General features: G+C 40.2%; 1 protein-coding gene across 5 annotated transcripts in view; it reads left to right on the top strand.

Annotated features, from left to right (window-relative positions):
* The window catches only part of BICD1 (BICD cargo adaptor 1), a 188,192-nt gene that overhangs the window by 87,987 nt on the left and 74,233 nt on the right, over positions 1-25,972 (top strand). For all 5 annotated transcript variants that reach the window (XM_055712169.1, XM_055712165.1, XM_055712168.1 and 2 more), the window contains exon 2: positions 6,458-6,670. In XM_055712169.1, the coding sequence (XP_055568144.1) occupies positions 6,458-6,670 (213 nt within the window). The remainder of the gene's footprint in view (positions 1-6,457; positions 6,671-25,972) is intronic.

Consider the following 25,972-nt stretch of genomic DNA (forward strand, 5'->3'; position numbering starts at 1 on the left):
AAAAAAAGAAAAAAAACCCCAAAGACACACAAACACAAAATCCTATTCATGTTGTGTGGCATGGAGCATAAAACTGATCATCTTGAGTCTGGAAATTATGAAATGACCAGTGTTTAGACAGTTGCTTGGGTACAGCAGAATTTTGATCCGTTATCTCATATACCTTTTGACTGGGGAACTGGTTAAGTCTAGGAACCTTGTTTGCTGTCTGAGCTGAAAAAGGAATTGGTGATGGGACTGAGCATCTTTTATCATTTGCCTCTCTGTAGGAGAGTTCAGCATCCTACTTTCACAAACACAGGAGGACTCAGACAAATGGGACATTTCTGTAGCTGTAAAACACAAGCTGTTTTCAGCTACCCTGTCAACCCAGAAGTTCATGGTCTTGTTTTCTTGCTGGTGTGCCCATGCTGATTCAGGCTGTGTTCTTAATCTGGTTTTGAGTTTTCAGTCTGCTTCCCTGTACGGACTGTCCTTCTTGCATGCACTATCCACATGTTACCTATTAATTTTTTTTCTTCTGTCATCATTAAGCATGCATTTGTCTGTATTTTGGTTGCAATGTGCCTATTATTCACATTTGAAGACTTCAATCACTTCAGTACTGGGTTCCAAAAGGAAATCTATTGACGTCTCTCTGCTGTCTTTAATGAACATCAGGAGATCATGTCAACTACATAAAGATTTAGTCTAAATTATAAATTAATTTTAGAGGCATAAAACTTTCCCACTTTGTAAAAAAACAGATATAATTGGACCCTACCAGTCACTTCTGCAAGGGTGTTTTGTTTGCTGTTGCACTGCAACGCTGCCAGGAAACACCAGTTGAGTTTAGGCTTGGTGGTACCTCCTGTGTGCTTCAAGAATAAAATACAGTCTTTGTCCAAGACCCTGGACAATCTGTGTGCTCCAAGTGTGAGGGAGCAGGGAATGGCAAACAGCCGAGTGATGAGAACCAAACCCTGGATCTGTAAGGAAGGCCATGGAGAGAGAGACTCGGAGTTAGGCTGAATGCTGGCTTGGATTTACTAGCAAAGAAAATGCTATGTGCAGGTTGATTTCAAAAGCATTCAGGTAAGCAGGGTGTGAAAGACTGGAGGCAAGCTAAGCAAACAATGTGTCTAATTGGAGCCACATCACATTGTAGGGGAAGGGGAGAGTTTTGTACCAGCTGGTGTTGAGGGAAGGGCTAGGGCCCGCTCAACTGCTCAGGCTTGCCTACAGGGGATTTATTCACAGACCTGTGCCTGCCACTGATTCCTCCTTAGCAGAAAAATGTCAGAGAATCCTGAGCCTTGGTTAATGAATCGTGAAAGGGGGGGGGGGAGGGGGGGCGGAAATTAAAGTAGTAAGCTTTAAAAAAAACAAACCCCCACCTCTTATCTGAGAGAGACAGATCTGCAAGTGGCTGAGGGAATACTTGGTGATCAGTGGGCATTCAAGCTATGCCACAAAATAAAATCTGTCCCTGGCATTAACTCCAGTTATGCATCTCTAGCACAGATTTTTGTCTCTGGTGCCATACTGACAATTGCCTGGGAAATATACTACCCTCTTGGATAATCCCAAACTGGTTTCCCTGATTTTGTAGGTATGTGGAGGTAACTAATACATAATACATTTTGCTTTGCAGCAAGTTAGCAGCTGCAATAGATAATAATTTCAACAGGTTCAGTGCTGTTGCATTATGCATCGGAAAAACTACATTAAGTGTCAAAGCCATAAAGGTAGGCTGCCTGCTCATCCTGATAGCAGTCAGGTAATTTTTTATTGCCTATTAATCATCACAGACTAGAAGACTGGATTTCTATGTTAATGCTGGAGAATTCCTGCCCCAGGAGGTGGTATAGTAACAATAAGACTCAAACATAGAAATAGTATCCTTCATCACCTACTTGTGTTTTCAGTTGTTCTTTTGCATATGTGCCGCTTTCTACACCTAAATCAGACATTTAGCTTCTCTTTTTCCCTTTTTTCTTTTAAGTGCTAAATACAATTTTAATTTTACAGACATCATTTCATGTTACTTGCACATTAGCTTGCTATTGCTGTTTATATATATTTGTCATATAAATATTCTTGCATATGTTGCTTGGAACAGTCATGTTTATCTATTGCTTTTTTACAAATCCGTGCCTCTTGTATTAACTGCATTATTTCTTTCATACTGGTTTGCTTCTGACACTGGAATTTCTATCTGGGGTTCTTTGAGTGGCAAATGGCCTTTTCCTCAAAAGTTATGCCTTTCTCCATAATCAGACTGACCTCGTGTGCCCACTGTTGCCATCCTTTATCATGTGCTCAAACAGGTACTCATCATTATTTTATCATTCTCAAAGTCTGAATTCTAAGACACACTTAAAACGTCTTGGTACTGTTATACAATTCTCAGGTCTTAGAATATATACAACATATAATGGCATCTTGTTGCTCAGCCTTTATGACAAATTTACAAAAGAAGAATCTCCTAACTCAGTCAAGAGCATCCTTTCAAGCAAAGTCTTGAGAGAAGTGATGGGACTAGGATACAGTGAAATTCAGACTGGTCGCGGTTAGGACAGTCTTCGTCAAAACAGTAAATGTATCTCAGTCTTTGTAGCTGATGTAAGATATTGTGCATAGCCTAGGAGGGTTTTTTTTCAAGGCAGTAGAAGCCATAAAGGGCTATATAGCCCCCTCTGAGTCCCAACTTGAACTGGGAAGATGATGTGCTTTGTCAGAAAAGTTCTTCAGTGTGATTGCTGAAACTAAGAGCTGCCAAGGGACCAGCAGTGATTTCTAGGTTTTTATAATGAGTAGCCATACCAAGCAAGGCAGCACCATACTGAAAAGAAATGTGGTAACTAATACATCTGCAAGACATGCTACGGCACCCATCCAAAATACTATCATAGAAGCAACACAAGTGAATGAATTGGCTGCTCTTCTTGCAGTTACAGCCACAGTGCTTTGCTTCTGCAGTTACTTCTTCATGGCTAGGTCAGAGAACTCCATAGCATGTGTTGAGGTTCTTGTCCTAATCTAGTTGAAAAGATGGAATAGCATGGGAGAAGCCTAGCTCTGCTTTTGCCATCCTGGCATCACCTGTGGTTTGGGGAGAAGCTGGTTTGGTACTAATACAGGTGACGGTACTTCTAAGCAGCAACAGCATCTGTCCAGGAGCCAAACTATGTATCTCCAGTATAAGTATCTGACCACAATATCAGTACCCTCTTCAATGGTGAACACAGAACATCTGCTCTGCATTTGCATGGTACTTCTTCCTCTCCCTTGGTGTCACACAGTGTCAAAGGAAAGCTATTTGCCCCATCAGACTTCCACAGCAGGCTGGTATTTTCCCATCTACAATACCCTAAGATATGTTCAGCAGACCAGTTTGTATCCAACATTTGACCCAAATGCAAGTGAACTTTCTTTGGTTTGTGATCCAGGTTGCCGCCTTCTCATGTTTTGAGCTTCATCTGCTTTTTCCTTGCATACCCAATGCCAACTGCATCCAGGTCTCACATGGGAATGCCTCTGTGCCAAATGCTCCTCCAGTTTGTATCTCATCCGTTGCTGGCTTTCACTATTAAGGATTTCTCAGCTCCTGGGGACCTTTTGACTCTTTACTGTCCAACACGTTCAGGAGGTAATTGTGAAGGTTGAAGTGGGCTGTTCCAGCTCTCCCAGGCTGCAGCCCATTCATGCTGTTGGCTGAGCGTGGTGTTTGTGTGAAGCAGTGGCGTGAGGCATATTGTCACGTCCAGGCCTGGAATCCAGTAAAGGCTGGAAGATAATGGTTTCACCTGTTACAGTTAGTTGACCTGGAAAGTTTTTCAGGGTCTAACTTTTGCTACTGTAGGGATTGCTTCAGTGAAATCAGTGAGCACAGTTAATGGAAAAAATAATATATCATAGTAAGGTTATAAGGTTTTATAAATAAGTAAACATATTAAGCAAATTATTAAAACATAATATTAAAATAGAACAAATATTTGGCTACCAGCTGAAAAATATTAATATATAGCTTAATTTAAAAGTGATTCATCTCATAGAAGGCCTTAAGTGAGTGTGTTTTGAAGGTTTAAGCTTTTTGGTGTTCTATACAGACCATGAAATATAGGACTTTTGGGCTTGCTTTTTAATTAAAAGATTTCTTGTGTTCCTCTCCTTATTTCATGGATCTGCATAATTTCCATCAATATAGAAAGAGAACTATGCTTCCTTTCTTTTCTTCCTTTGATTTTTAATGTATTGATAGTAGTTTAAGAAAGAAATTGAATAAGGTTTGAATTGAATGCAATAACGTTCAAATTTGGTTTCATAGGAAAAAACGTTTAAATTATTTTCTCTGACGTTTTCTGTAGTTATAGTTACAGGGAAATGTTAAGTATACAGTAACTTTCTGTTATACTATGTACCCTCCCCAAATTTTATGTTCATGGCTGTTCTCAAACATCACGCATGCCAAAATGCACCTTCAAAGTACATGTGAGAAAAATACATTATGCACCTGGAAGGGCACTGACACTGTGTGCAGGTATTTACCCATAGCACTTGAACTATTGCTCTCTAGCAGAGAGCGCTCCAGCTCCCATGTCTTCATGAGCTTCTTCGGCCCTGTCAGTCTGACCTGCTGTTCCATTGTGTTCTGATTTCCCCCCCCCCCCCCGGATATTCAGTGTTTACATTTGTCTTGTAGGGTCTTTAATAGACTGGCACTTTTTGCTCAGTCTCAATTTAGGAAGAGTGAGCCATTGGATATAAGTATGGAGAGTAAAATAGTATTTATTAGCAGTGTTCCTGAAACAGTTGTCTTAGATTGATAGATATAGTGACTGAATCGGTGCTTAACAGTTTCATTACATTGAATTTCTTGTTATTTGGAAAATCCTATTTGGCAAGTTGCTGATGCTTGCTATTTCAGTAACTTGAGATCTTTTAAGAAGACAGCTGGGTTAATACATTATTGAATATTTTTAGAATCCTTTAATGCTGAGTTCACAGGATTCTCTAAGTGAAGTAGACTTAAAAGCTAAAAAGTTTTTGAACAGGGTTTTGCTTTGAAGTTTCTAAGGGACTGCTTCAGTTCTAATGCCAGAAAAACTTCGAATGTGTTCTGAAAGGCTATAAATAGTGGCAGTAAAACAATGGATTTCATTTGGCAAGTAGCTCTTACCGATGAGAAGGCAAAGTAGGCCTCTGCTTACAGTGGGTACAAATGTATACTCTACTTTGGTTTCACAGAACTGCGCAGAGATTAGGATTTTGAGGAGGATAACCCACTGAAAGAACATCTATTACCACAACTTACATCTTTCTCTCCTATGTTGGGGGGGAAAAAAATTAAAAATCATGGTCTCTCAAACACTTTCTTTGAATTAAGATATATGAGAGAGCTTTTGCCTGTGTTAGGCTAAATATTCTTAACATTAAAGGCCTTCTTTTGGCTTTTTTCCAGAATTAGAACATGTCATTTTCAACCAAATGTCTGGTTTTAAAGGGAATAATAATAATAATACTAAAAAAAAACCCACCAAAAAAGCAAAACAAGCTTTGCTTTTATCTTACTTTGTATATTTTATTACTCTTCTTATTTATGTGTTATTTTGTGTTACTATTTTTAGGTAATTAAATTATTGCAGGCTTTTCTCTGTCTTTCACAGCTAAATGATGCCTTCTTTACTTCTACTGTCATGCCTTGTACTTTGCTTTCTTCCAGGTTGCTTCACAGCTGTCCAAAATAACACCAGAAATTGCCACTGAGAAATACTGCCTTACTAAACTGACCACTCCAAGCTAGTAACAAGAGGAAGAGAATCACTGGAAATTTGCCTATATATTTAGAAACTTATTGAATTACATAAATACTGTTTCTTTTCAGCAGAAGCAGAAAACACTGAGTACAAACGAAATGAAGGGGCTGTCAAACTCTGTTTAGCTTACCAGCACTGTAGGTGGTCACTGCTTGTACTTGGCTCATTTATCTTTTTCTCAAGTTATGGGAGCTTTTTTCCATACCATAACATCAGCTCCTGTAATAAAAGATTGTTGCAAATAGAAGGCAATTTGGAATGATTTGTCAGCTATTTATGCTCTTTAAAACAAAACAAACCACACGTTTATTTTGTAGAACTAAAGAAGAAAGGAATTGACGATTTATCAACCAGCCTCCTGCAGGAGAGTTAAATACTGGTGCTAATTAATGGCTAGTTAGCAGAACACCATCTTGATCTCAGTGGAGGTCGCCTGGATAGGGGCCATAAATCCATACTGCAAATGAGAACAGCTTCAAGATGCTTCATTTCAGCTAAATGAGATGGTGGCCCTCAGCTGTTAAGGCAGTATTTATTGGGTCAAAATTTGGGACTCACAGATCTATTTCATTCCCGCTGGCTATGCAGCTGCTCATTATTGTTGATAATTTTTCTAGGGCTTCAGTAGTTTTATACTGTGCACTGTTTTCCTCTTGCAGGCATTTGGACAATCCTTCTCGATTCACCGCAAAGTGGCTGAAGATGGTGAAACACGTGAAGAGACCCTCCTGCAGGAATCTGCATCAAAAGAAGCTTATTACCTTGGGAAGATTTTGGAGATGCAGAATGAGCTGAAGCAGAGCCGAGCGGTGGTCACCAATGTTCAGGCAGAGAATGAGAGACTCACGGCTATTGTTCAAGACTTGAAAGAGGTAAATGGGGGTGTGCTGGGAGCAAAGGGCTGAATTTTCTTGGAGTATCATGGATGGCATGGTTCTGAGTCATGAAAATACTACAAGAAGTAAAAATGCTCACCTACCAGTCTGTGATCATCCGAGAATCCACCTGACCTGAAAGGGCTGCAATTTAGAAAGGAAAAAAATATAACTTTAAAGATTATTGTTGAACAACAATAAAACCCCCTACAAATATAATAAGACCTAATTCAGGAAGCTATAATTTCTGAAGCACTCAGCATTTTGCATTGTATTTTATAACACCTATGTATAAGTGGATTTTACATAAGCACATTTTCTGCACACTTCAGATATTCATGCAACTCTTCTCTTTCTCAACATTCACATGATTTCTCAGGTATTCTGGATTAGCAAGAATTTGATGAAGCTTTCACCAGTTTTCTTCTACTCTAAAGCAAAATTCATACGCATGCTTGTATTTAGAAAATGGGCCATAGTAAAGAAGCCAAATGTAGTTGCTGGAAATACGGGACACAGTGGTTATTGATTAATTTAAGTGGAGAATTTAGTAATATTTAAGAACTTGTCTTTTTTTCCCATGAAATCTGGAGTTTTAGACAGAAGGTTTTTTACTATTGTTTCTATATCCCAATTAGTTGACAACTGATATAATTTTTCTAGTTTATTCTTTCTATATTGTTGGTTAGTTTGCACAAGTGATGTAGCAAGGCTCAACACAAGACCATACACAAAAGGAAGGTGACACTTCCCTTCAGCTTTGCTAGCAAATTTTTTCTTGCTCGCTTTCTTAGACTCTTAGACACAAACACCTTAGACTCCTGAAGATGTGTGTGTCCCACCACACTGGCCAGCATTAATTACAGTGAAATGGAGGGTAAGGAATACCGACTATCAAGTTCTCATCACCTGTCCTGGGTTTCTCATAGATTTGTGACTGTGTGTTCATTTCAGACGTGCCTTTTTTGTCCCTAAGGAGATGATGGTTATCAAAAACTTCTGTCTTTTCTGCTCATCCTGCTCCTGTGTGTCCCTGTGTGACACTGCTGATCTATTCATTGCTCTCTAGTATCCTTCCCTGGGTGTTGGCTGTTTTTGCAGTCTGGGAGTCTGAGAAGTTGCACATGGGTCTACTATGATCTTGATGGCCTGTTCATCGAGGTGCCTTCAATGCACGTTTGTCTTTTATCCTTCTGCTATTTCTTCTAGTGCTTTCACACATACATTCATACCTTGTTCATACCAGTCTTCTCCTACAAATTTCCATGGATTCAGTTTTCTAAGCAGAGCAACTATATTCAGTAAGGCAGCGCTTGGAAATAACCCGTCTTCCCTCCTTCCCTACTGTCCAGCTGTGGGAAGAGGTGATCTTGGAAAGTGATTCTTTTGCGTGACTTTAGCAAATTAACAAAGAATATTATGTTTTCTGCAGCTGAGTGGAATGGCATCCTTTTAACCTACAGAAACCCCTGGGGACATGGTCTCCCTGGAACTGGGCCCTTTACTCCCACTGAACATTCTTATTTAATGGTTGCACTGGACTTGCCCATAATACAAATCAGGTTGCAGTAAGAAGTAAATTGATGCTATTTACTCACAAGTTCCAATTCAGATATGTGATTATAACTGCTGTTGTGATGGTTAAAAAAAAAAAAGACCCCCAAACTCCCAAGTTTATATATATTCATCCTAAAATCTTTCTTTTAAAATCTTTGGTTAAAGCCTGCAGGTCCTGATGACCTGGGGTTCAGTCACAAATGAACAACCAGGTTAGAAAATACACGTTTTTGTCTTGGTACTAGATTCTTTCCTCTGGGGTCTCCTTGGGATTCCTTCAAATGCAAATCTCCCTTCCACTGTCTGTCATGATTATTGATCTGTAAGTTATTCAGGAGGCAGTTTCAGTACCTGTCCTCCCTACAATATTGATTGTCCTCATTTCTTTGAAGATAATAGTAACCCCTAGTGTAAGACCAGCTGCAATTATTTCCTATTGTAATACTAAATAGAAACAAGCCCTAGTAGTTAAAAGTGCAATGAAAGGATTTTACTTCAATAAAAATAAGGCTAGTAAACTGATTGTTATTATTAAGATGATGGTGGACCCTGGGTATAAAGTCCATGGCTATGTTGAACTTTTATTTTGTGGAACTACTATTTAAACATAAATGGGATTAGTGCAGGCAGTTCATTACCAAGCTTACACCACACACTATTATGATTAATTACCTGAGTATAATAAGAGGTAGAGGTAATTGACACCTACCTCGGGCTCTTGCGTATCTTGTCACACTGAATTACACTGATTTTTCACCTTGAGCTCAAAAAGTCTGACCCTTGTACCCAGCTCAGTATACCTTGGTCCAAACACACAAATCCCATGGCTGCCATGTCCAAGTGCCTGCAGAAGTGAGATGTCCTTCTACTGTAAGTGTTTATGAACTTTGCTTGGTTCTGGGTGCTGCTAATAGGAAAATGCAGGCATAGCTTACTGTGAATCTTGACAATCATTAAGGTGGGGGGAAAAATGAAATGTCTGGTACATTTTGGGGTAAAGACAATTGTTAGAAGCTGCCACAGGTAGATCTCACTGAAAAATACAGTGAGAATGTAATTTGTCTCTTTAAGCAGTATATTTGAAAATCTAGTTAGAGAAAAAAGGAAGAAACAAGGATGGTTTTCATGTGAGCAACTGTACAGAGTGATGTAGATTCTGAATGTAAGTTACCTGGCTGTATCTTGTCTCTTCCCCTCCCTGCCCACCCCCTCCCACTCCTGCAAGATAATATGCTTTACTGTTGTTTTTTAAACATAACTAAGACATCTTATGAACTAAGTAAAAAAAAAAAAATAATCACTCCTTTCACCTTTAGACTTAATATAAAACTGCAGTATGGTTCTGGAAATAGCATTTTTGCATAGGTGAAAGAAATTTATGGTACTTCATCCAGACACACAGTCCCTTATGATACTGAAGACTGATAGCTAAGGTTTCACAAAGTGACCCCTGTTGGTACTGTAACCCTAAATAACACAGCTGGTGCTTCTCCATTCTCTAGTCTATAATGGGAGCTCTCTTCCAAATACATTTTGCTTTCTGAATTTGCACAGAAATCCATAGTCATATGAATGTGTATGAGCATTTTGTGAACCATCAGAATACATGCGCATGAATACTGATGACTTTTAGGGATCTCAGGTATTCTATAGCCCCAAAGTTTAAAAATTCATGCCTTTTTGCAAGTACCTGTCATACAGTCACAGCTGATATCTGCAGGGCAGGTTGAATTGGATCCCTCTTGCTATAAAAGGCTCAGGTCTCTGGAGATTATGCCTCAGTCTAGGAAAGCAAACAAAGAGATTTCAGTGCTCATCACTAGAAAAAGACATGTTTTTGAAGAACTTGAGTATTTGTTTCACCCTGATGCTGAAGGATGAACCAGGAATATCTGTACACAGATGGCCACCTGGATTCATGTTAAAATAATCAAAAGAGTAAAACATCAGCAGCATTATTTTTGATGTAATAAAAATCCCTAGAGTTTTGGATAGGGATGTTATTAACTATCACTAACTAAATAAAATACACATTTTTGGAAAGTAGGAAGCTCTTTTTTTATTCTTTTCTCCCACCTCATACAGGGATATAGAAGGTTATTTGGTGATTTTTAAAACTGCTGTAATCTGAACGAAAAATACACTGGTCTTAAAACTGAGGCCACAGATATCTTTTTTTTAGCAGTCAGAGACCAGATTTACAAAATCTGTATGTTATGCAGCACACATTTTGTGGTATATGGCCTCTCTGTGTGGAGAGATCAGTATGGTTACTAGCTCATTTAACTTTTTCCAACCACGTATGAATTGCCTGCCTTTGTTATAAATGCTAAAGAAATACTCTTTCTAAAACATATTTAAAAAATACAATCTTCCATAATATTCTAATTCTCTGGTGTTTGTTTTTTTCACTGTTTACTTACAACTGGCAGATGGGTGACTGGTTGTTCCGTTTGTGCCACTGAAAAGTCTTTTCTTATGGTAACTGTAAGCACTTTATAGATGGATAAAGAACATGAAATCACTGGCTTGAGAGGTTGACAACTGACAGAAGTGGTTAAGCAAGCACAGATGACCCAGCTCAGAAGCTGGAGCAGAAAGTTCTTGTGATGAGATCGTACCCCTCCTTCAGGAGGAGGCTGGATGTCTTGGGGCTGGGCATCTGACTCAAAACAGATGGCAGCTGGAGGGGAAAGAACATGAAGCAAAGAAGGGAAGCAGGTGAAACTGTAGAAAATGGAGATGAAAGATGAAAGTACAGTTTGAGTTTTGTAGGTGTTATGAGATTAGGATTAGTTGTGTGAGGTGGGTAGATGAATGCTTTTGTATCTGAAGAGGCTGGCAGGTGATGGGTGAGCTCTTTATTCCAAACAAGACTAGTGAAAAGGAGAAAGAACGACTTAAGTCAGGATGCAAAGGGTTAAAACCTATGCTAGCCAATGCTACTAAATGTCACTGCAGCAGCTGCTGGGATTGCAGAATGAAATCGGCACCTGCGTACCTGCAGTCTGGGAGATAACAGATGAACAGGGAGGTTTATATGACGGGATTGTTAATGGGCCATGGCAACAGCATGCACCTGGGCTTCTGGAGGGCAAAAGCAGGGATGAGGGCAGAAAAAATACTGGTTGGTGAGGCATTATGTGCTGAAACCAAGGGAAAAAAATATAATCTGATTTGAAGTTGTGCAGCCCTGCTGCCCTTGAAATCAATAGCTAAATTTTTATTCATTTCAGCAGTACAAAGATCTTGTACTTTGCACTAATCAGGAAATATATGGGTGTGATAGCTTGGACGTTTTTTGAGGGGAACATATGTATGATGCAAAGTGTGAGCACTTGTGCTGGGTAAATAATTAGAAGTTTTTTTGCTAGCTATGGCCATTTCAGAAATGTAACCTCATGCGAAGTGGCCACATCTGCATTCTGAAAATACATGAGAAATGGGAAAAATTTACAGGCATTGTGTTCAAGTTGACTTTTATCTAAAAAAAGAATATTAAGAACTGGTATTTCTATACTAAATATACCTTCAAAAAATTCCTATGGCTGTTTCCTATTTAAAAATCATAATTATTCAATGTGAAGATTTAGGATAAGGGTAAATCCTAAAATGTTTAAATTGGAACTAGTTAATGCCCTGTCATGGCTTAACCAGCACAGACGCCAGTTTCACGTTCTTGTTTTGTTGCTCTGGGGTTAGACTGTGACAGGATTTGGGTACATAGTGCTTCATGTTTAATGTAGCATGTAGTTAGGTCTAAACCTGAGATCCTTAATACATTCAGTTGTCACCTACTCCTGGGAGCTCCTACAGCTGTTATATGCCTAAGTTAGCACCTGTAAAACTTTCTGCCCATGTAAAAATGTCTGTTTACAGACACATTCTGGAACACCTCTGGCTTGGGCTGAGGTCTGTTACTACACTGTTGCTGGATATTGAGCACTGCTGTAGGTACCAGGATCCTCCAAGGAGAGATGTTTGCCTAGCTGACCTCATCACCTAGTGATGTCCTTCCACTCTCTGGTTCTGTGATTGTAGCAAGGTTTGGGGCTCCAATTTCTTCTCTGCCTGAGGGGTCATGAATCCATTTCTCCCTCTGAAGAAAGTGCCCTAGCAGTCAGTTGGCAGTCACTTCATCCCTTCAGATGAAGCTGCTCACTTTGAGGGATAGGTAGAATTTTGTGGGTCAGGAAGAGCGAGAGTGAGCATGCTTGTAAGAATGGCTGTAGCCTAAAGGCTAAGCCACTCAGCTGGGAATAGGGAACTAGTTCTAGTCCCTCTTTCAATTAATGTTTAATAAGAAATACTTAAATATTAATTGGGGCAGAGACCAGAACCCCAGTCTCTCCTCTGTGAGGTGACAGCCCTCAGAAAAAAATGCCTCCATCCCTCAGAGAGAGCATGGTCTTTTGCCTGGATCTCTCATGGCTAGTGGCTAGGCTACTGAGCTCTTTGGGGAGGCAGCTCCAGGTTACCAAATGAGGAAGCAGTTTTCTCCAACTCTGTGTTGAAGAAACATGGAAAAGGTAAGTCTGGGAGAAGAATCACTGCTACGAACCGTGTACTGCAGGAAGCACCTTTTAGTGGCCTGGGCACAGTGACAAAGTTCTCTTGGAGAGTAGTGGACCCTCTTCAGTGTTACTAACTTGCTTTCCCTCGTAGTTGTCTAATTTCCTTCATGCATAGAATAGGGAACCTGTGATTGTGCTTTGACAATTATCCTAGACAGTGAAGTGATTTAAGCAACTGCAGTATTGACTGCAACAAAGCGTGCAGCATCCTTCCATGATCTTGCCTGTTCCCTCGTGGTGGTGTTCTGTGCTTTCCACTGGCTGCATCAACAGACGTCCCACTCAATCTACTGAAGAATAAAAGTTTATTTGGGCATTTATGCTAATTAAATAAAGCCTGCATTATAAATGTATTTATCTTCTCACTAATATTATGCTGGTACTTGCACCAATGGCTTCATTTCTAGAGGGAAAATGAGTAAGGAGATATGGTGAAGTATTCAGAGCAGCCATTGGTAATACTGATTTCATCTTACTGTACCTTCCTGCAAGCGCTGCTTTTTGAAAAGAAGCTGTAGGGAAATGATGCCACAGCAGCCCAGTGAGATGACTGTGGGGGTCAGAGCTGCCTTAGAAACAAAGGCATGATAGAGAGAGAGCAGAACTGTTCCTCCTGTCAGGAGGGTTCTCTCATCACAATTTATAGCAGTATTAGCATCGTCAGTCTAACTGTCTATATTTACATTCCTTTGTTTTAGAAATTTCCTTCAACTGGCTAGAACCGGCTCTAAATTAGGCTTAGAATATAAATTTGTTACTTTGCCCACTGGGAGGTATTTTTCTTCTCTCCCTCCTGTTTTTAGAAAAGCTTGCCGAAGGGAGGTTTTCCAGCTTCCTGGTTGTCTAGCCACCCTCTCAAATTTTTTTCCCCTATTTTGCTGGTAGTGCTAATGGGTGGGGGTTTTTTGTCTTGAGAGGCTGAAAAGTTTGCTAGAAATGTATTGCTTCCTTTTGCTTTCAGGAAAGGTTTTCAGATTGACCCTAATCCTAATTATCATATAATAGCATAATGTTCTGTAACATGGGAAACTTGTTAGATGTTGCTGATCTGCTTCAAGCCAAACTCCCGTATATACTTGTGTCTTACCTGGACCTCTTTAAAAGCAGGTTAACGGTTAACAGTGTTTTTCCTGGGAAGCTGCTCACTTGTCTGTGTTCTATCTAGACTGGAGAGAGCTGCAGGACCTCTGGGGACTTTAGGCTGAACAGGGTGGAGAGTGACCCTGTCCCTGCTCTGAATTACTGTCCTCTTCACACAGGCTCTGGAAAATCAACAGTGTGTGTTTATAAGTGAAGGCCACTGGATTGACTGCAAGTGGTGCCCTTCACTATCACTGCAAAGCTGCTCCTTTAACCCTTGTTCTGTTTTTGATTCCTGACACTTACACAGTTTCCATCCATACTGTGTTCATAGTAATGTGACTATTTCTTTTACAAGTGCTTACAACTGCTCACTTCAGACTGATGTGAAGCAAGGTGTAGTTCCTATAAAAGAGATCTGTCATGATAAAAGTCTAATGAGTGGCTGGGGGCAGGGGGGGAAGCCCTCCCATTGAGTCACGAGGTTCAGAAAGGATCCCCTTGCTTCCTAAACTTCTCAGAGAGAAGTCTAGGTGTGCCTAGTTCCAGTTCTAGTCTCAGGCTTGGTCAATGGTTTTAACTCTAAAGGATTGATTATATGTACAGCCACTCATCAGAGTCAATGTTTGCCTGTCAGAGCCCAGTTTAAGGACTTTCACTGAAACAATTTCACAAAGTTGAAAAAAATAGATGATTTATTAAGGCAATGGATATAACAAGTTCGGAATTGCTGTTGATAAATGGACTTACTGGAAAAATCGAGCTTGAGTTAAGGGTTCAGCGCTTTTGTTAACAAGACTATCCTGGGTAACATCCAGTGTAGCCAGAGACACAAGTCTTACCGAAGAGGCATCCCTGCTTGAGGAGGAGAGAGGTACAGGCTTGTTAACCCATCCAGCAGTTAGAGTTCTCATTGTAAAAAAAATAATGATAATAATAAAAAATATCTAAAATGTTGGATTTTATACTCATGGTGAGGTGGGACTAAGTCAATTATTGTGTGCTGATTGGCCCTTAACAAGGTATTAGTTCTGGAAGGTCAGCTGGGCCCTGCTACAGAATTTGCTACAGCCAGATTTATGATACAGATTCATGGTTAGGGTCATGTGGGGACCTTCCTGACCTTCACTGAAGCAACACCAGGCCACGAGCCCCTGCCTCCCCCGGGGCACCACTCAGTCTGTCTGCTTGTTAGATCACATCCATTATCTGTTTTATGAGATAGATGTGCTGCTCAAGTCGAGCCCCCAGATCCACTTTGAGCTGAAATACAGCCATTCATTGTTAGGTCAGGATGGGGTGGGGGGCACACACCACCGCAAGGTCCCCTGTAGAATGTCTCCTAGCAGGAGCGAAGGCAGTGGACAGATGGGTCTGGTGGCTGCGGCTGCCGTGGGCTGCAATGGGAAGAAATAGCAGCAGGCCACACTGAAGCGTAAAGCCTGGCTTTGCGGCATGAGGCAGTCTGAAAGGTACAGAATGCTGCAGGTTGTTATCAGTGGGTGTTTGCTGACACTTCCATTTCCATGTTTTTTTCCATGTTTTTGTTTCCATTACCAATTTCCATGTTTTTTTACAGTGGTTTTGTGAGGGTGTTATTTTGTAGAGTTAGATGCTGGTGCTTGTTAAATGGTTTTCTCTGCTCTGTGTATTTACTTTCCCCTGTTTGCAGAACTTTCTTTCTGAAAAGAAACAAAATGGCTTTCTTTGTCTTGGAGACAGAAAAATAAAGCAATCCTACCAAATCTCTCCTCATGCTGTGAAAGGGATAGATATACTGGTAGCCTGATATTGTCTGTCAAAGCAAGAGCTTTGTGTATGGGCAGCAAGACCTGTCCCCTGTAGACTGCTTCTGAGTACCCTTATTAACAGATAAAGATTTAATTATAAATCTGCCATTCAACTTGATCTATTACTTAGTTACCACCAAACGCTTTCTTCTGGTTCTTGTTTCATGCATTGGCCAACAAATTGTTCCCTCCTGCAAGTGAAACCAGAGGTGGCCATGGTAAGATTTACTCTTTTATTTCCTGAAGTATGGTTTATAACCCTAAATTGCTATAATTCTATAGCTGCTCATAAAATCATTGTTTTTCCAAGCTCATACTCCTCATAAGCACTAACTGGAATTGAATAGGGATGTCAAGAATGCAGGATAAATACATTTTGTTGTGGCACTTTTTCTTCAGTGTAATCTTCAGCTCCTTGTTTTGCTGTTCCTGCCCTCAAATATACCTGCAAGCTAGCCAAAGCAGCTTTGATTGGTTATGTTTCCTGTTAATGAGCCGGGGACAGTGACTTAGGATGCAAACTTGTGATCTGACACATGCATGACACAGTTTTCTTTGGCAAGGTTCAGGCGTTTAGCTCTGCTGTGAATAACGGCCAAACAATGGACAGTAGGGAGGTCAAAAAAAGGCCAGGTGGGATAATGGAGCGTAATGAAGGGACCGTTGCATACAGTGTGCCACCTTGTTAAATACTTAAATTCCCAGCTCCTTCTTTTAGAAAGGGTCCTTTGCAGGGCCTCAAATAGAACATGAAGAGGGTGCCCTTTCAGCTGCACTTTGTAATCTCTGGGCAGTAATTAATCAAATCGGATCTGGCAGTGCTTGTTCTTACATAAGATCTGTGAAATAATGACCCCTTATTTGTGCCGAGCTAGTGTTTCAAAGCCCTTTATGTACCCCTCTGTGCAAGGTATCGAGTGAGAATGTGCTGAGAGGACAGCTGTGGAGCCCAGAGGTATACCTGGGTTTAAAGAAGAGTGAGGTGAATTTCACGGAGGATGGGGCCATCAGTGCTGCTTGTACTTGAAGATCCAGACCCAGGCAGGGCCCAGCTCAGAAAGTTCCTCAGCCTCCTGATGCAGGCGGCTAGGAGGGGATGCCAGGGAAAGCATAGTCATGTTACATCCCTGTTTCTCAGGTACCATGCACCTCTGAGTGGCTGCTTGGAGGCTGGGCTAGCAGCTCTCAGAACTTGAGAAAATGTTGGGTTTGTGCAGCCTCTACTTTTTAAAAATGCATAACTTTGCTGGCATGCTTCTCTTTCTAGAAGAGGAAGCCCTTTTAAGAACTGCTTGTGCTGACTCACCCTTTTCAGTATTAATTTGCTGGTTAAGAATAACTTGGGCTTTTGTCTATTCAAGTGGTGTGGAGTAGTACAGTTTTTGGCAGTGGCAGGATTAGCTGTGTTGCCAGTTTTTAAAGAATCCTTGCAATGTGATCTGGACTCTTAGGAGCAAGAGCCCAGGAGCTGTGTTGATTTGTACCTCGTGACTTCATTCATTTGCTTGGGATTAAGTGAGGAAGGAAGAAAACCCTGGATGCCAGACTTTCTGAAGCTTAAGTCCAAAAGCTTAAGCACTCTTCCAGATAAAGACACAACAAGGAGGAGAAATTTTTTTCTGGAAGTTCTCAGTACATAAACAAATAAAGCATAAGTTTCAGTGACATGCACCACTGTTTAAGAATATTCCACAAATGAAAGTAAGTTTGTTGTCCCTGTTCCAGTTAATTCCCTCTGATTTTTTAAAATATCCTGAGCAGTCTCTAATTTCAAAAAGAAAAAAAAAAGTTACAAGTTTCTCTGAGAGACTGATGCTGTTCTTATCAGCCATTCAGTGTTAGAATGTGGCAATTGCTGAATGTTTTATGCCTTCAGGACTCAGGCTTAGAGAACAGTAATCTTGATGTATTCCCAGTGCTCAGTGCACAGGCGGTGCAGCCGTATTTCTCTTCTCCTGGGAGTCCCTGCACGCGTTGTAGGTCTGCCTGACTTTACCTTCTCTTGCTGACTTTCTCCTGTTCTCTACATATGGATGCATTATGGCCTGTTTTCCTAACCTGCTTCTTCCTGAACTTTCTTCGATGTTGCTTGTGATTAAGCAGTGCAGGACTGAAGTAATTGATTCAGAGATGAAATTCACCAAACAAATCTGAAAAACCTAATGATCTCTTATGATACTGTGATTAGTACTTGGACCCTGAGAGAAAGTCATGCGTGCCGATCACAGGTGGACAGTAATTACCGGCCAGGGTACCTGAGCTTCTGCATCTGCTCTCATTTGTTCAAAAGCCACATTTATTTTCAGTGTATTTTTTCTTGTCCTTTTCAGTACTGTCTTATTTGTAAGGGCTTCTCCTACAATTTACTAGGTAGTTTTGGGAAATAGGATTTACCTTTTCCCGGGAATGTGTCTTAGCTACCAGGGCACAGAGCTTGTGTTGTTGCTGGTGACCTGGCCCCAGAAGTGGATTATTTGTGAGGTGTAGTCAGAGTGAGACTGACCATGACATGTCTAATACGTGGATAGTCAGCAGGTAGTAAAAATTTCCTTGGCAAAAAACCCCACCAAACAAATAAAAAGAAAGAAGCCGCATAGAAACAAAACCCATGAAACCCTGAAAGCGATGAGAAAAGCAACCATCTTTGGGGTTTATATTTCTGTGTTCTCTATGTTGGTATCTTCTCACTTGGATTCATTCAGCCTACATCTTAGAAAACTGATGTCTGCTCTGTGTGGCAATGTGATGCCAACCTTAAGCATAGTCCTCTGTGGAGTATGTTCTCCAGTTCAATTCCCCCTTCTGCCTCAAAACGTCAAACTCATTACCAGTTTGGCACTGGTATGAAAGCGTTAATAAGTTCTTGGCTCCCATCATCCATGCTAATTGTGCTTTCTGCAACAAACTTTTATCTCAGGGGGAAAAATAGAAAAGGAAGATGACAGGAGGGTGAACAGCAAGAAACTCAAATATGCCACCTCTTTTTCTCCCTTTGCCCTTAGTACAATACATGAAACAAGCTGGTTATTTTTAGTTTTTCTCAACAGTCGGTGCCAGTCAGCATCCAGGAGGAGGGCAGCAAGTCAGGAAGAGGTCAGACAGTGTTATCACCCTTTCATTGTAATGGTCAAATCCACTTTTAAGCCTCAGGATTGAAAGAAATGCACTTTTGCTGGCAAATGTTTTAGATGTGTACGTGCAGATGCTCATACATAATCAGAGCTTGTCTGCTTCTGTGACGTTATTGTTCCCAAAACCCTATCAAATAGGTAGGACTAGATATGAATGCCATTTTTGTCTTCGCTGCTCACTCATTCTGTCTGTGTAGCCTTTCCTTCCCTTCTGAAGCACAGTATGTTGGCTCTTTCAGCTGAATATGCCTTGAAGTCATCATCATAGATACTTGATTTTCACTTCAGTTAAATGGTCAGGATGGCTTTTCTGATGCTGGCTGTGAAATATATGTGAAGAATGGCTGTGGCATTACAGTGTCAGCTTCGGAGTCAAGTGGATTAAAATTGGGCCACTTCCTATCAGCCCTTCATACCTAGTCACGAAAATGGGATGCAAAGGCAATGCTGTTCACAGATGCGATACTGTGAGTTTTGGCTAATGATAGAGGGTGGTTTACATTTGTTGCTCATATTTCCTCCTGTCTCATTTCCCAAGGGAAGTGGCAACACAACAGCAGTGAGAAGATACCAGGTTCTGGTTCTGTGCTTAGTAGCTGTAGGTGATTAACATGGCAAGAGCAAAATTCTGTTCAATATGGAGAAAAGGAAAGTGATTCTTTTCCAAACAACTTCTCTCAAGTGGTATTCTATGTGCAGTGACTATCTGCCTCTCTCAAATGAGGCATGCAGAGAGCTCAGGATGAATAAGAAAAGCAGGGAAGGAAAAGTAAAAAAATCTGAAGAATAGGTATAGACAAGGGCTTGGTTGTCAAGTAATTAGGAATATATTAGAGAGAGAAATTAAATATTTTGGCCTGTGTCAAGCCAGTAACAAGGTTTCATAAGCTCACTCTGCCTTGGCTTGCTTGGAAAATCTGGGAGGAGAAGGATGGCCTTGGTTTGTTGTTCAAGACTTCAAATGCAATGAAGGACTGAATCTGCAGACCCCTTTGCAAGATGTCAGAAAAGAAGTTCCAATTCACAAAGACATCTAAGCATGTTTTGAAGCAGCAGCATAAAAGGTACCCAAGAAAGCCTACGGATAGGCTTACTGATGATACTTTCAGACATGTTCATAGGCGCTTTGCAGCACTGACGCTCATCCTGTTTTGGCAGCAATTCTCATAAGCATTTTACTGGGCAGTATGTTATTAAGCAGGTAAGAAATAGCTATAGATGTAGATTTATGAGATTAGTGTGTTTTTGACATTCATTTTATTGCAGATCTTTGAGTCATCATCAAAATATTCTTGGTTTGGAGGCTAGGAGATAAAGCTGGTTTTTATACAACTTCATTTGCCCATGCTCTATAAATGTCAGTGGTGATTTAAAGTCAGTCCCTGAACAGCTTTCATGTATTAAATTTTTGCATTGTTTTGTGGTTTTATCCATTGAAAGCCAGTTATGAGTTTCTGTTATCATTTTTCCTGCCCTCTAAAAGTTATGAATTACTCCTTCTCCTAACCTGACTACAAAATTTTTTTTCACCATATCTGTTACAAAGTGGAGTTACATACCAGAGCCATAACTCTGTTTTAAAATAAATGGCTTTATAGGCTATAAATTAAATGGAACCTTAAATTGCTAATAGACTTTAAAAATACTACTGTATTGTTAGTCCACTTGAAATTGTTTTAATGTCTTCAAGGGAAAGAAGGCAGTGCATGTTCTGAAGTTTGAAAAATGAAAAATTTTTAGAGCACATGGGTCTGGAAACTTAAAATAAGAAAAGTACAACCCTGCTCATGTTTCTGTTTAAGAAATCCTTCTCCTCTTAGCATGTTATTCAATAGTAATAAACCCTTCTTGTGTGATCAGCTCTGACACAGGGCAGCAACATCACTTGCCTCCTGCTGAATTCAGGCTGTGAATTGCCTGCATGAGCTAAGGACCAGTTTTCAGGAATTCAATGAATACTGTTACCTAGCTTCTCACTGCAGCAATCAGAAGGGTAAGGTGAATCAACTACCAGCTCAGATTCAGAAACATTTATGTAGATTAATCATTCTTTGATACCTATTTACTTTGGGGAACTGTATTTCCTTTTCAGACCCAATAAATGCACGTTACAAACTGAAACTCTGAAGTTCCCCTGACACAGTCTACAGTCCTACAGTTCTTAGCTGAGCTCAGAAATGTTGGAGACACTGATTCTTTGCATAGTCAGAATAATCAGTGCTACAGCCTCTGTAATTTTGTGCCTCAAGGTAGAGAGTCATGATCATATATATAAAGGCAGGATACTTGGCAAAAATTTTGTTCTTTGACTAAAACTGGAAAGCTCCTTGCTTCCAAAGGTAGCAAATTTATTGGAGTTTTCCTGCTCTGTTGTGATTTCATTAAAAATCATCGCAATAACTTAGAGTGAATTGGAGAGAGAATATTTCTTTCCATCAAGAATCACATGCAAAAACTGGATTATCATTGTTTTTTTCATATCATATTGCACTGACCTTTTCCCCAGGGGTTGTAAGCAAGCCCAGGACATTAAAAACAGAATAGGATGGTTTATTCTTTATTAGATGCTGTGAGTTAAGGAAATTTAGCCATGACTATTTCTTTCCTGTCCCACCACAACAATTTGATATGAGATATACCATCTTGCAATGTTTGAAATATCAAAGCATGTCTTATTACTGAAATCTAAACCCACAGGTTTTGCTTTGTTTAGCAGTTGTGGTTTTTTATGCTGCACTCTGCAAAGAAACTCCCCGTCTTAGTTGTGCCTTGAAGTAGCGGAGGCAGCTTTAAGCATCATTTCCATCCCAGGTCTAGAAGGTCAAGTTATTTTTAAAGCTGGTGATGCAGCTGAAACACAGTTCAGGCCCTATAATGGTGTCATTCAATGGTGTGGTAAAATGGGTTGTGAAAACAACAGCAAAGTAAAATACACACATGTCACTTCCTCCACTGAAGCACATAACTCAGGGGCTGTTGGGGTATGGAGCCATGTGTCGTCTTCTCCTCTGGCTTTCTGCTTTTCGTCTCCTGTCTGTACTCCATTAGAAACTTTCATTATTTTAGCATGATTTGGGTTAACTTCTAAATGTGACTTATTGCTGCTTTCTGTCACGAATATACAGATGGAACCTGTGTTTTCAGCTATGCTGTTCTCCAGTTAGATTCAGGTTTTTTTCTTGCTGTAATTTTCACTTTATAGTGTGGGGTTTTATTGCACGGCCTTGATAGCCTATTATTGCTCAACCAAGGGTGGGGAAAAATAATTTGGCCTGAGATTGATTATATATGAAGTAGATGTTTTGCTTTCACTTGTTTTGGGAACAACTTTCATGTTCTTCAGAAGATATTTTTTAAAATTTGTTTATTTAGTGTTTTTCTAGAATTTTCACTACTTTTCTTTTAGAAAATAAAAACAAGCACCGAAGCACTAGTTTGGCTCTTCAGCAAAGTGCACCTGTTACATGAAGTCAGTCTCTCTCTCTCTCTCTCTCTCTTTCTCTCTCTCACACCCTTCACCCCCCTGGCCCCCCTTTCCCCAACTGTGCTGCAGCTTCTGCTGGGGTGTTGGTGGCACCATGTCCTTGCAGTTGGCCAGCTGAACTGCAAGTTCACGCAGTACCGGTGCCTCACATTTTAACATATCTTGGAGTGAAATGCTTCACTGAAAAATAAAAACATAATTTATTTAAAAAAACTTCTGTTATGCAAAATAGGTGAAGACAAATTCTTTTAATAGCAGAGACAGTTTACCTAAGGTGAGTGTTTTTCTGTATTTATGTACTTAATTTTTTTTTTCCAAAGAGGCCTCAGACTTCCTTTAAAACAAATTATTTGTTCCAGATAGTTGTCATGCATCCAAATCACATCCTACCCCTTCTCTTAAACCCAGTCGGATTTAAGATGTAGCTGTACTTGGAGGTTTAAAAATGGTGATGGAGATGCGTCTGGGTGAGTGCTGAGCTCCCCTGTGCACGGCTGGGCCTTCAGAGGGCACCGACTGCAATAAATGCGGTCCTGGTGGAGGTTTCCCCTGCTGCCAGGTAGCAGGCTGGCAGCTAGTGATAGCACTCTGGGCTTATTTGAAGAGGATTTTTCTCCCAGAGGAGACGGATGGATTTCCTGTGGCTCCAGTGTGGCTTTTCTGGGAGCAGATAAGTAGGACAGCAGTTGAGTTATGAGGGGGCATGGATATGAAAGAACAACCAAAGCACTAATAGAGCATTTTCCCTGGTTAAGATAATGAACATTAAGAGGTTGTATATGAGACTTGTACAAGTGTGCTTGCCTCTGGATTGACGTGTTGGTAGGCTTTTGTTTGCCACGATCACTGCTGTGTAAGGTAAGCAGAACTGGTGTTTGTGTTTTAAGAAGAGCTAATAAGGAAAAAAACACACAGAGCTGATACCACCAGGTTTTATTTCAGACTGGAAATGGCTCTTGCAGATCTCACTTGCTGCTGTTCTGAGTAAAGGGAAAACTGCAGATACGTCTTCTCTTGTGTACTCAAACATGATTTCCGTGCATCACCTCCCAGGAGGACTGTATCCCTTTCTTACCAGTGCTTTATTGACTTCCAGTGTATTTTGTAGCCTTACACTTTTAATATTTTTGTGCCTTATCCAGGCCAGGCACATGCATTTCAGCTGTCCTCAGTGTAACTATAGCCTGAAGGGAAACTCGGGCATGTAGTGCATCTTCAATGAGGTTAAGAAAGCCTGTACAAGATTCAGGGGATGCAGGGATTATATCCTCCAGCACTGTGCCATCATGGAAAAGTCAGCATCCCTCAGCTTTCTGCACTTGCCCTTATTCAAGGACATTAAACCTCATACTTACTGTGAAAAACTGAATGCAAGATTTGCATTGGAATAAAGCTCTGTAGCACAGAGAACTTTTCCAACTTCCTTACACTGCAAGAGTTACCCTGGGAGTCTTTCTGTCTGTAAGGTACAGACAGCTGGCTACAAGAAGCATCTTTCTTGGCGCAAGACCAGACTTTAAAAACTCTGCTTCAGTCTGTGGCCTTAGTTTTACTTTCTCTTTTCAGTTGCTTATGCGAAGAACAAGTTTCTGAGACCTTTGTTGAGTGCTTTTTTTCCCATTCTTTCTTCCATTTCTTTCTTTCTTTCCCTTGCCCTTTTTGTTTTCTGGTGTGTGTTGTTTTGTTTTTTTTTTTTCTGGAACTGGTCTCATCTAGATATCAAGTGGCATCAAAGACCTGTTTGTCTGCATAGCATGTTTATAGACCTTGACCAAAGTTGATTCCTGATGCATCACTGTTGACTTCAGCTGGACTGTATCTAGTATGTATTTGCCTCATTGTTTGCAAAATTGCTGCTAAAAATTGCTGAATATTGCTGTTTAACTATTTGCATACTGGCATGCGAAGTCAAATGAAAAAAACCCAGACAAACCCTACACACAGACTCCACACTGCTCTCTTCCCTTCAGTACAACTGAGTGAATTTTCTTGGTCTCAGTGTGCATTGCTACACTTAAACTCATTTGTGCACTCCAACCGTTAACAAAAATCGTGATAAAACCAATTCTTTTTCTGAAAAGGCTCTGCTGTGCTCTGTAGGCAAGAAAGTACCCCAGTAACTCCTGTAATTAAGACCTTTCTCCTTTGTTTTGGAACATATGGCAGGATGGGATAAATAAGCAGGAAAAAAGAAGCTTTGTTTCTCTCTAAAACCTAGGTATTTTTTTCCTGTGTGTTTCATACGACTGTATAAATTCAAAAGTGCCCCAAACCAACCATGGTTTGCCTTCTGTCTGTAAGGGATTGGCTCCCTGTAAGTGCTGTCATGCATGTTTTGGCTGAGCACACTAATTTTCCTCTTAAACCAGCCTTCTTTATGGGCAACATAAAGGTGTATGTGCAGTTCAAGGTAATCTTATCCAAAATCCCCGCTTCCTACAAGAGAAACAAAATAACCCGAGGTAGCTACCAGCAGACTGCATGTAGTTCACATACATTCTAAATTAAATGTTGTCTGTCAAATCAGTGGTCTTTAAAAAGCCTACAAATTAGCAGAAATGGGGTATGTCTGTATGTGATTTCCTTTTAGAACTTCTAACATTATCATGCTGGTGTCTAGACAGTCCATAATCTTCTATTCCAGGGGAAAAAAAGGAAGTTTTCTGCCCCATCCTCAGAACTTTGTATTTCATAGGTGAGTAATTTTCTAATGTTACGGAAATGATAAAGTTCATCTGGATAAGTGAGGACTAGTGATTCCTGTTGCTACCTCAGTGGTGCTGCCATCTGTTCAGCTCCTTGCCTATTTGGTGGGATAATTTAACCAGTCTGTTCTTAGAGCACACATTAGTTTTAGTCATATGAGAGATAAAATACTATGGAAAGAAATTGAAATTTTGTTTGCAGTAAGACTTTTTTTTGTTTTTTTAAAACCAAGACATGTTTTACAAATTTTTACCTCTTCTATATAAATGCATGTATTGTTTAACCTGGTAATCAGGTTTTTTGCACTGTGTTTTAATGGTGGTCTAATTTCTTAAGGTATGTAATTTGTACAAATTTCCTATAATTAGATGAAGGTTTTTTCCCCTAATGGGGGAGCTGAGGCACAGAGGCTGAGGTCCCAGTTTCTCATAACTGGATGCCTTCTTGCATTTGGTGGTGCCTCTGACATTTGGTGATTGACACTTAGTGAACTATGTGAGATGATGGACGAAGTTTGTGTTGCATCCTAAAGCTCAGAAATTCCTGGGATTCCCATACCCACAATACTAACTGAAACTGTTTTCCCTACCCAAGGTTCAAATATTGTAATATTTTTTCCAGTGCCCTCGATATTCAAGAGCTTTTAACAATGCTAGTGTGAATCTATTGAGTTCTTTATATCCTGCAAAAGAATACCCAGACTCCGTCACGTAGCAGCTGTCTTTCACATCTGTTTTGTGTGTTTAAACAGATATAATACTAGCAACATTCTGCAATTTCCCTGATGGATTATTTAAAGAACCTACCATCCTTTTTGCTTTGCTATTAAATTATAGGGTATTAACAACTGGCTTTCTCTTTCAAAAAAGGGTTTTTTTCACTTTCAGAAATCCTGTCTTCTGCATCAACTCTTCTCTCCCATTCCCGAGTTACTCTCAAAGCTTTGTACTGGTGCTAAATCCAAGTTTCTAATTGAG

This window comes from Falco cherrug, chromosome 5 (genome assembly GCF_023634085.1).
Source record: "Falco cherrug isolate bFalChe1 chromosome 5, bFalChe1.pri, whole genome shotgun sequence".
NCBI lineage: Eukaryota > Metazoa > Chordata > Aves > Falconiformes > Falconidae > Falco > Falco cherrug.